At 42.7% G+C, this 12047-nt stretch overlaps 1 protein-coding gene across 1 annotated transcript in view; it reads right to left on the reverse strand.

Moving 5' to 3' along the window:
• Positions 1 to 3805: 3805 nt before the first annotated feature.
• adam10a (ADAM metallopeptidase domain 10a) overlaps positions 3806 to 12047 on the reverse strand; it is a 94548-nt gene continuing 86306 nt past the window's right edge. Inside the window, exons 11-16 of the mRNA XM_088920416.1 lie at positions 11580 to 11730; positions 10767 to 10950; positions 10142 to 10250; positions 9375 to 9595; positions 7983 to 8109; positions 3806 to 7361 (exon numbers count right to left, since the gene is read on the reverse strand). Of these exons, the coding sequence (XP_088776542.1) occupies positions 7264 to 7361; positions 7983 to 8109; positions 9375 to 9595; positions 10142 to 10250; positions 10767 to 10950; positions 11580 to 11730 (890 nt within the window). The 3' untranslated portion in view covers positions 3806 to 7263. The remainder of the gene's footprint in view (positions 7362 to 7982; positions 8110 to 9374; positions 9596 to 10141; positions 10251 to 10766; positions 10951 to 11579; positions 11731 to 12047) is intronic.

A 12047-nucleotide genomic window follows, 5' to 3' on the forward strand; every position in this document is an offset into this window, starting at 1 on the left:
GCCACAAAGCCAAGTGCTCACAGTGTCAACAGTGGGATTGAGCAGGCAGGGTTACCCCCAGAATTTCCTCTGGAGCTTTCCCTGTGTTTCACGGTCAAGGCAAAACTGAGCTCAGGAAAGAGAGGGTGACAAGTCATCAGAGGAATCTGTGCTCCAACAACCCCCATATATAATTCTCCAATTCGATCCAGAAGATGAACAACACATGACACTTTTGACTCATTAAATGGTAATAAAAACAGTTTGAGGCTTTTGTCTTCCTGCAAGAGGGCTGGGAATAATGCCAGAATCACTGTATTTCACATTTAAGATGTCACTCACAGATGTGCAAAGGGTGACTGAACTGAACATAAAGTAGTGGCATTTAATGTCGTTCATCAAGACATTAAACTTCATGGTTTGATTGGACTTGTACCTTTCACTTGATTCGAATTTGATGGAGCATCAAACCACATGACTGTACAGTGCAGGGACAGAGCCCCTCTTTCAGTGCAGATTCACCTGAGTCCTGGAAGAGTCTGGGCTGCAGTCATGGCCGTCTTCTCACAAAGTGAGACTTACGGCAAGTGGCCACGGCAGAGAGCATCCCACGAGGCTCCGGGGCCACGCGGCGAAGATTCTCCTTCTCTTGGCACGGCCTCGACAGCTTGCTTGCCTTGGGCGATCAGGGGCAGCAATCTGTTCTCCTCTGTCTTTAATGAGCGCTGGCGTGACGGGTCGGCTTGCATGGTTTCTAACCCAGAGGAAGGAAAAGAAAAGTGACACACAAACCTTTAGTCCATCCACAGTGCAGATCACAATTTGAAATTTTAAAACTGGACTGAAGCCCTCACAATCAGAACAAAACAAAGGTCAAAAAGCCATCTAGGCTGTGATATTTCATTAGCAAAGACTATTTTAATAAGACTGTAATTATTACATTAGCAAACAGCCAGCAGCAGGAGAAAAGACAGCAAAACAAATGTATAATTAAAACGTTTGCACATGCATTTTTGCCTTAAAATTGATCTTTATAGTTGCTTCATCACCCTAGTCCTGCAAGTGGACACTTTCAAATGTCCTGCCAACATGTTGGCCTGAAGCATTTATCAGTGAATGAGTGAATGAAATATATTTTTTACTCATTTTTCCATTACTCTGCACAATGATACTGTATAACTTTTTGGAATGAGATCCCATAATTTATCAATTAGCAGGTGAGTAGAGAGAAACCAGAAAAGCTGCTTGGTGAGAGGGAAGGCTACATACTGGAGATCAGAGCATCACTCCGGCCAGAGGTCTGGTCAGTATGCAGGTCCTCAGGCTGCAGTGGTCACAGCATGAGAAATTCCAAAAAGGAATAACACGTGCATCAGCCAAATCACATGGGCCAGAAAACGTCTGAGGCGCTGATGTTGGCGGGGAAGAGTGGTGGAGTATTTCTTTACTAATGAATGAATTGTTCTGAACAACCCTGCAGAAAGAGTGTGTGAATGTGTGTTTGTGTGTGGCGGTGTAAGAGATTTTTATGGGCTGCTGCATTGTTCAAGTCAGTCAGCAATGGAGGAAGTGTGTTGATGTGGACAGGAAATCATCTAACACAGAAATAACCGAGGGAAACCTCAACTATACATTGATACAGTCCTAGAAGTTACGGGTCCCTGGAATTGTCAGTTTTCTTCTAGGTAAGTGAAAAAAACACACAATGTAAGCATGAGTTCAAATGGAAAAAACAAAATGTTGATAGTCTTTGTAGGAGCATTTTCCATTGTGATCTGCAGGAGACAAGCACAAGCCACTCTCCATCACCACTGTGCTCTTCTTCCCCTGGTCACCTGTCTAGCTAAAAGCTGAACTGGTCTGTGCTTCAGCGCCCACACGTGTTATTTCAACAGCCTCGGGAATTTGAGTAATATTCGTGTTTAAAACACTTGATTAAATCCACTAGATCTGAATGCTGCGTTTCATTTCTCCTTTAGTGCAACTAAGCTTCATGAAGAAATGACTGGCACTTTAAATTCTGGTGGTTCTGAAGGTGGGAGAGACCTTTTCTTCCCCAAAGCATAACATTTCACTTTCAATTCCAGCATAGAAAGACCATCTTCTAATAGAGTGCGGAATAAGAAATCACAAATAAATGTGGCATTCAATTAAAAATCTCCAATAAGACACCACCAGAGCAGTGTGCTGATGTGGAATACACATGAAAAAAGAAACCCCACTGATATTCACAAAACTATTGCAGAAATAAGTTAATTTTTTGGAAGGTTTGCAGCTAAGAATCCAAAAGGCTTTAAGCAATTACCTTTCTATGCAGACTTTGTCCAGAACAGTACTGGTTATTAATTCACCGAGGTTGCCATGGTAAACCGGTGGCTACCTTTCGACTTCTATAACACAACATTATGATGTTTAGTGAAAACGGCACCAAGCGTCATGTGTCAGCTGCTTCCACAGGGACACGGGATTCATAATTGATTCTCTATATAATCAGGCAAGATATCTGTGTAAATTCTCCTTTCTACAATCTCAAAAGAAAATAAAATGATAGACAGGTTTCCCCCTGGGCTGAAAGTGTCACTTTAACCATAAAATTGTATGAAATGTTTTATTGCAAGCTGTGACTCAAGAAATGCAAGCGAAATGTTTTATTGCTGCTGTGACTCAAATAAAAAGATTTTTCCCCTCATCTTTTCAGGTACAATATTGTTTTCCCAAGTAACTTTGTTGACTTGCTGTCCCCTGGACAATTTGGTGCATCACTTACTACAGGACAATCTTTTCTTCCAATAAGCTGCATTTGAATCTGCAGTAACAAAACTTATTTTGCTGCAGTTTTACTCAAGATAAACTAATTCATTATCCATGGTCTTGTAAAGGCACAGAAGGTTTGGTATGCCACATAGATTAGTTTTGTTTTTTTTTCCAAGAGCAAACTCCCTGGGTAAGTTTTACTTCCACATCAGCGTTACAAACACATCTACCCAACGGTCCGGGCTGCAAAATATTTCACAAAAAAAGAAGCATTTTAATCCAATCTGTAAGTAATACAGTTTTGCAGCTGCTAAATTATATGTAAGAAAGAGGAGTACAATTCTCTTTTGAGTCTGACTAAGAATATTGGCTAAGTTCAACTTGCTTTTTATTTGTTTAATGCTTTTGCAGACTGGATTATTCTTCACCCTGTTGTGCCATAAGATTCCAGATGAAACCTTCCAAACTCAACATAGCTTTGCCATTTTGCCACTTTACTTAGTGTAAAGAGAGCTCTGCTGAATGCCAGGCCTGTACAAAGAGTTTTGGCTCCATGTGACAAAAACAAATTCCTGCAAGCTACATTCAATACTGTCGCAGTCAAAAAGCGATGCCTCTCATACAAGCTGAAAAGTGAATGTTGGCACCAATTATGGGTTTCAAACATTACTTACCTTTAAATCCACAACCCACACAGGAGAGAGTTACACTCTTGCATAATTGTGACTAAACATGATGAATACAGGAGATTCCTTCACAAATATCACAACCCATGAAGATGAAAGACTAGTTATGTTCTGTGCATGGTCAGGCATGGTGTGAAAACTTTCCATTAACACAGGAGGTTCGATCTCTGCAGATCAGCTTGCATTTCTCTTGCACCAAATGCAATGCCTTTTGAAATAGGAGAGTATTTCAAAAGGCAAAATTCAAGAAATTCATACTTAACCATCCAAACCCTCAGTCAAACAGCATCAATTAAAAGCATTTTTAAATCAGAGGTTGATTGCGAACACTGATGAACAGACCGCAATGCATGTCTGGCTGCGTACTGAATAAAATGTCTTGAAACTACTTTGATCAAGTCTATTTTATTAATGCATTTCAAGTACTTCAAAAAACTTACATGTTTCGCACAATACTTTTTTGCAATTTTGTAAAAATTTTCAAAGTGAACAAAAAAAGAAAAAAAGATACTGTATAAAACACAGCGGACATTAAAATTGGACAGTAGTATTAATTATTTCATTCTGTGATCTTTCTGCTATTGTTACCTACCACATTTCAACTCAAATTGGACATTTTCAGTGCATGTTGCTTTCAAAGACTTTCACCAAGACTTAAAAATAAATTTTCAGGCAGTTTTCATGTCTGCCTGGTCCCTACCACAGAGTAACAAAGACAAGCTCAGAACAGAATGGGAGTTAAACAGGAAAAAAAACAAAACACAAGATCCGTTAATGTCTACCACACTCAAATGAGTTTCACTAATGAACCAACGTGGAAGGAAAAAAAAACGTATTTTATTATCAGCCACAAACCCATTCCAACCAACACACAATACTAAAGATTTACACTTTTAGAATTGAAGGAGGATTTATCACATTTTTGTCAAGACCCATGAACTTGGAACATTTTTTTTTCTGGTTTTCATATATAAAATTTGACTGTATACATGTATAAAAATGACATTTTTTTTCTTTTCCGAAACAAAAGCGAGTTCTGTATGTACTGTACAAGTTTACAAGGAAAAGTTCTCGCGTTAGTGTTTGCGTAGCGGCCCAAACATCTCTACGTCGCTTCGAGGCGCCATCCGTGTAAACCTCCTTACAAGAAACAAGCCTGAATCCGTCTTTGAAACCTAGCATTTTCTGTCAAGAGCAAAAAAAATAAAAATAAAAAAAATCCAACAGACAAAAATCACTGCGTTTCCTCTTGGCTTCACTTACATTTTGTACACTGACAACAGCCACCTAAGTCTGGTTTCAGTTACATACTGGGGTCCAGAATGAAACAACAGCCCTCGGCCACTCCAAGGTATTTGTTATGTACACTGCAACGCTGTCTTTCTAGAACTGATCAATTCACCTGCCGCCGATCTCACGATCTACAGTCAATATCCTTGTGCCACTTTGGAAACGCAGATTGTGTGCCATGACTAGGTTTGTCCCTTTGTTATTTCTTCAATACCAACTGGACAATGAATGATGGCAAAACATTACAAGGTTAGAATTATGACAAGAAGTTAATTCTACCCTGAAGGCCTGGCTTTTGAAAACTGCAGGCGGATAAGAACAGCAGTGTTTCAGTATAAGCTGAGTCCAAGTACAGTGAAAGTGGACAAGGAGACCCCAGTCTTTTCAGGCACATCTTTCCTTAGTTAAACACCATAAAGAACCAACACCACAGTTTATTTCTATTGCAGGACAGACATTTACTCCACTTTACGATGTGGCATTTTCACTTTGATATTCAATTCGAATGCAAACTGGAGATCTGAAATCCCACTACAAAGGCATAACTTGCATCTTCCGTCTTGCATGGAGAAAATGAAATCAAGGTAGAGAAGAAGAGAGAGCGATCATTGCAGTTACTATTTCTTGCTCTCTTGTGGAAAATGAGCTGATCTGACCCTGTGAGGAACTCCGATTCACGAGATACAGCAGTCCAGTTGTGTCCCACCTGCCTTCTGGACCACAAAGCTCATGTGCAATATCGTCTTAAGACATGAAGCAAACACAGGAGTAATATTCCAGGATTAAACGATATAGTTTCTCTATATACACATATTTTAATTTAAAAAAAAATTATTAAAAAACCGCACAGATGGCTTCTTCAGTGAAACCAAAGGAAGAGAATCCAGTGAACAAACCCTTTTACCAAATGAGAGAAACAGTTGGTATCGACATCGTTTCCTTTGGTTTTCACTGGTATTCGACAGGTTTCAGCATCGAAAAAAATGAGGAAGAACTACTTTCAGTTTGGCCAATGGTGCAACGACTGCACTTTATTTCAACAGCTCAAAACTTGCGTCTTTTCCACCAGCAGGTCGCCCTTCCGCTGGACTGATCGTGCTGCATTCGGGAGAGACTCCCTGCTGGCAGGGTGAATACAGATTCCTCAAGCTAACCTGCCCTCGAACCCTGGTCCCTCAGCCCCGCCGTTCCCTACCCACCCCAAACTCCACAAGATCCAAGAGCTGGCCTGTGGCCCCAGTTTCTGACGGGCTAAAATGTAATTCAAGCCAGGAAAACGCCGAAATTCTTAGCTCTCCTATCCTCACAGTCTGAGTCGCAAACAGATCCGGCCATCTGCCGTTTAGTGGTTGTTCAATAATTAACGTCAACATGACAGCAACATGTAAAATAAGCCACGGTATGAAAGAAAAGGAAGTTCATAATATGCTAAAGTAAAAACACACTTTCTCCTCCCATCTGTATCCCCACACACTCCTGGAAGCCAACACATTCACATGAAGCCAGCCCTAAAAGGCTTCTTTTGAAAACAGCGCACTAGAGTATCTAAAATTTCAGCAATCCAACGGGTGTCATTCACTGACAAAACCTTGAAACGCATCAGAAAAGACCTACATGCAACCTTTCTCTCCTTCCCCAGAGTTGTCTTTATTTGTTTTTTTCTTTTCATCTTCTATGCAACTTAATATCCTAGCAGCTGTTCCTATCAGGCAACACAAACACGGCCATATTAAATCCATCCCAACCCATTAATAATACCACCCAGAGGACAGAAGTTCTGAACTTCCTAGATAGTCACGGCCACTGCAAGAGAGAGTCAAAAATACTCAGTCATGCCCGAAAGCCCCCATTTCCTTTGTTTTTTATCCTGAGAGTGTCAATTAAAACAGTAAATTGTTCATTAAACAGCAGAAAAAAAAGTTTGTTTTTTCTTATAATACAATGAAAAAAAATCTATATTGCGATTTCTGTACAATTGCACGCAGAAATATGGGTACGCATTAGAAATACAGGCCTGCGCATTTTTTTAACAATATTGTTAATTACATTGGCAATTAAGTCATTGACTTTGAGGTCGTCTCGCTTCTTGGCCTTGAGTGGCAGCAAAAGACGGTTCACCTGCAGTCATGTTCTTCTGCAAAGGAGGGCGTGACTTAAAAAAGGTGAAAAAAAATAGGAAAAAACGAAGAGAGAAGGAGCAAAATTCTACAGCTATACCATTGGGGGGAGGGGGGGGGAAGGGACACTGTGCCATTCCAATACAAAAAAAAGTCTGAAGAAGGTTAAGACCACATTACAATGGAAAACTGATTTGTCGGTTTTCCTTTTCTTTAAAAAGAGATGAAGTGGTTTGAAAAACAAAAAGCCGTGTGACATCCTCAGCTTTGCTGGGTCCAAGAGCAGTGGCGAGAGTGTGTGTGTGTGTGTTTGTGTTGTCGTTTGTTTCCTTGTTTGCCATCTGGGTGCTGAATGGGGACAATGACTATACAGGTTTTCTTTGGAGAGCAGTTTTCCCACTGTAGGCACTACGAAGAACCAAGGCAAAGAGGCCCAGTTAGCGTCTCATCTGTCCCATCTGATAGTTCTCCCGGGGCTGCCGCTGGCGCTGGGGCTGGGGGTTTGCTTGCTGTGGTCTCCTCCTCTTCAGAGTGCCTGAGGGGAGACCAAGTGCAGGGTTACACCTCTGTCAACAAGGCAGACCTGGCCTGGTGCTTACTGCCCGTTAATTATGCCCAGGGCACACCACGTAACACGCTTTCGTGTGTTTGCGTGTCTCCGGACAGACAGAAACACCTTTCCCATGGTACATCAGACCTGTATGTCAAGAGCGTTTGTTTTTTTTCCCCCAATCAGGGTTTTCAATTTTCAGGTAAGTCAGGGGAATCTTGGAGAGCGCTGCGCTTTCCACAACGTAAGCATAAGGAAGTGAGTCTAGACTTTGCTTATGCTCTTCCTTGTTCTTTTGCAAAGTCTGAATGCTGTAGTAAGAACCGCACCCCTCATTTTAATAGGATTTTCAATAATACCTGACCTCTTACAAGGAAATCTCACTTCTTACGTATGCCTGACTTCAGAAACAGGAACTGGGGAAAAGATCAGGAAGCCACAAACTGGCAAATTGTCTTAAAAAATAATCTGGACAGATCTGATCCTCTTGCTGAAACACTGCTCCTCTCCAGTTTCTACAGGACTGTTACATGCATCTAACGTGAAACCCTAGACAGATGCTGACTGGATCTTGCGCACACAATCTGTTCTGACCCGTGTCCTCACCTGGCAGTGGTTTGGGTGGAGGCAGTTTGGGATTGCTGCTGGGAGTGTGCACACTGCAGATCTTAATGAAGCCAGCCATCAACATGATGAGTGCGATCCCCATCAGCAACACAGCCCACCAGTGTGCCTGGACCAGGAAGAGAGACCAACACGTTAACCAAGAGACTCGCTGATAGTTTTGCCATGCACCTCAGTCCCACACTGTGATTTTCTGACTACACTTTGATACAGCCTGAATTGTGACTAGGACATCTGTATAAAACCAAAAACATTCCTGTATTTATTTATTTTTTAAATCTCATTTTCATTATGAAATTCGGGCGAACTAGTGCCTCTATGATAAAGAATGAGAGAGCTGTAAATATACATGCACAGGGAGATCAGAGTTTTAAAATATAATGTAGCAATGCTAAAACAGAAAAATATAAACACTACAGAAATAAAAATAATCCACTTTTGGTCCTAGTGTGCCTCAATTTGGCGAGTGTACAGAGATTAGATAGCAGTTTAAATATTCCTAATTCAGCAACTGATTGATCTAATTAAAACATTCCCAACTTAGCTGGAACAAGAACCAGAAGGTCCAATAACTCTAACAGACCCAAGTTGGTCACATTGGTAAAATTATTTTAAACAAAGTAGGTTTTTGAGTAAGCAAAATAAATAGCAGAGGTCTCCAGTCCTGAAGAGCTACAACCCAGTTATTCTGGATTGGATTTAGGTCACCCTAATTCACCTGTTATTTGACAATTAAGAACACTTGTTTAAGCAATTGATCAATTAAGTAAGCAATGTTTAAATGAAGGGAACACAGGTCCTTGAAAGATGAAAGAGATTCTAATTTTTACTCCAAATAAATGCCTTAATTGAACACACCACCTGGCCCCTGAAAGCAGAAGGATATTCTGATTTCTGTTCCAGATTATCTCTAAATGACTTAATTAAACACACCACCTGTTCACTTGATCATAGTTAAATTGTTCCAAGACTCTGGATATCGATTATTTTGGAAGCCAACTATAACACTTGTTGGACTGGGGAATCTCCAGATCCAGAGCTGGAGACCCCCTGATTTACAGGATCTCTTTTAGAAGATGAAGATCTTGAACTTCACATCCTCATGTTGCCTGAGAAGTGTGGACCATGACTTCATTTCACCACTGACTGAAAACAAGCTCTGCTGCTTTTTCTTCTTTAGGCCCACTTCCAAACTAAAACAAACACACACACGACTCTCCCAACAGCTTCCATACAAGTGTCACAAACACGCACGCACGCACACACACACACACACACACACACACACACACACACACACACACCTACCTCCCAACAACTTCCATACAAGCATCACAAAACAAACACTCCCACCCGTGCCGGCAGGTTACTCACCACTATCCACTCGGCAATGTTCTCGTACAGCTCCGGGTTAAAGATGGCTTTCTTCAGCCTGGCCAGGGGCCCGTCGGCGTCCACCAGCCGGCACTTCATGAACACGTCGCAGTAGCCCCTGAAGTCGTTGCACGGGGACCCGGGTTGTAGTGTGGTGACCTTCTTGTTGAAATACTTGGACCACTTGTCCGAACCCGTGCTACTGCACGTGTCTGGTCTCACTGGGCGAGAGAACAAGGTAGTACTTAATTAAAGAGTTTCAATCTCACCAAATGCTTGGCTGGATTCCTTTACTAAAAAAAAAACAGGCAGTTTTCTTTAGCTTGCCTTAAAACATCTTGGTTATAGTTATGTAAGAGACACTGGGGATGGACACATTAATCACCCCAGAGAATACGGAAAGGCACACACAGGCTCGGCTTCAAATCGCTGAAAATATCCTAGATAACTGGAATTCAGTTTTATCAATATCAGCATTCTTCCAGTTCTCGTAAAAAGAATGAACCAGGCTGGCTGAATAAGTGTCTGGATTTAAACCCACAAGTAGTACATTTGACCTATATCTTACAGAGATGGAGAGTTATACCAACACATTTAACATGGTTCTTAAAAACGCCTAACACTGCACAGCAAAGCAATGCATCAGCTGCATATTTTGAAAGGGGCCCAGAGTGCATCGACAGCAAACCAGTGTGGCTTCTTGGACGATGCAGGTGGACGTGAAAGAGTGGCGCTGCAGGACGCCAGGGCCGGCAGAGGCAGCTTACTTTTCTCCATGCAGCAGACGTGGCACAGCTCGGTGTCGTCCTTCCCGTCGCCACTGGCGCAGGTGCACACCTCCAGCCCGTACTTCTCGCAGATGGAGCCGGTGCATTGCTGCAGGGGACAAGACAGCAGGGCTGAGCGCCTGACACACTGACCACTCGACCACACACACTGCTGACCAGCGCCCCCCCTCTTCCCTCGAAACGCAGGGAGGGCCAGAGCCCCCCCTCTTTTCAATCCTTTTATACAAGACATGGACTGATGGTGTTGAACACAGCTCTTCAAAAACCTCTGCAGATTCAGAATCCTACAACTGCAAAGTGAGCGTGCACATCTGAATAAACTGCAGCCCCATGCCAACATCACTAACCCCAACCATGTGGAAAACATGCAGTAAAGGTCAGCATAAAGTAGTCTGAAAATGAATTGTTGACCAAATTCTACTCTTTTGTCTGGCTAATTAATCTGTGCTCTGTTGTGCCTGAATGTTTTTTTTCTGAAGCAAGTTTCCTCATTACCACCTTCACAAAGAAAGGAAAGGAATAGCTTTTCTCTGCACCCACCCTCTGCAAATACCACGTACAGATCAAGAATCACCCCAGAGCCGAGACACCAAGCTTTACTGACCCCGTTGAGGCAGACTTGAGTTTCTCCATGGCAGGCGGTGAAGTTGGCCTTGGGCTCGGAGGTGGGGCACTGGGCGGTATTGCCATTGCAGAAGCCTTGGTGGGCACACTCGGACTCCTCCCGGCACTTCTGGATGTTGCTCCTGAAGGTGCAGTCCGGGTTACAGCACGGGCCCTGGCTGGGGCTGGGGAACAGGCAGCGGCGTGGCACGCCATGTTAGTCACACACTTGAGGCATGCACAGCTCCGTTCGAACACCCGGAGCCTGCGTTCGTACAGCTTGCAAGCTCGTTTTTACAAATACACTGCATTTTGGAGAACTATCAAAACTATTTCATAAAGTAAATGTAATTCCCAACTGAAAAAAAGGGTATTTTCCCTTCGATGTGAAGTCCTGTCTGACAACAATTGATGTCAAGGAGCAGAGCAGAGTAATTTCCAGGGAGAAATTTGGCCAGGACTCTGGGGTTCTTTTCGAGAAACACCCTGGGATTTTTAATGACCATGGAGACTCGGGATCTCTGGTGAAATGCAGAAACGCTATCAGTTGTGGTACATACAAGACACATACTGTACATATAATTCAGCATATACAGGTCTAGCAAGAGATCCGATCCTCTTCATTTAAAACTCCATGAATCGGGAATAAACCACAAAAACCTATTCCGCGTCAGCATTCACACACAATTGAGCCTGAGCTGGTGGCGTGCCCTCAACACAAAATCTAGGCAACGCTGAAACGTACAGGCGTACGCAAACTGATCACTCAGAGCTCCAGGCTGTGGCTCCATCTGAATGCATACACTCAACTTGCCTGCACTTTTTATCTGGCTTCAGTTTGCACTTCAGGTGGTCTGGCTCGTTGGCATGATAGCAGCACGAGTCATTGCACTGGTCACTGTAGCCACAGTCGCACTGTTCCCCATTCTCCACCAAGCCATTGCCACAGATGGGCTGCCCGGATTCTGAAAGCACACACCAGGACAGCGGTTATAATGTACAGCCTCCCAAACCAGTTCTCACACCACAGAGCTCAAAACGTCAGTCTTCTAATAGATTGGTAACCTCTATTTGAAAGTGCAAAATGTGTTACCCTGAGGGGCTCACTCTCTTCCTCTTCTCTTGGACAAGTAGTATGAATTTCAAAAGGACTGCTCTGATGAACAGTATAAGCGTTTCCAGACATCAATCTCTCTCTGGTCTGCGTGAGGAGGTTTTTCCTTTTTAAGAACACTACGCCATCAGAGGTAAAATAACATTACGGGACAAAGGGGTGATAACA

The sequence above is a fragment of the Atractosteus spatula genome, chromosome 7 (assembly GCF_055471065.1).
Source record: "Atractosteus spatula isolate fAtrSpa1 chromosome 7, fAtrSpa1.hap1, whole genome shotgun sequence".
Taxonomy (NCBI): Eukaryota; Metazoa; Chordata; class Actinopteri; order Semionotiformes; family Lepisosteidae; genus Atractosteus; species Atractosteus spatula.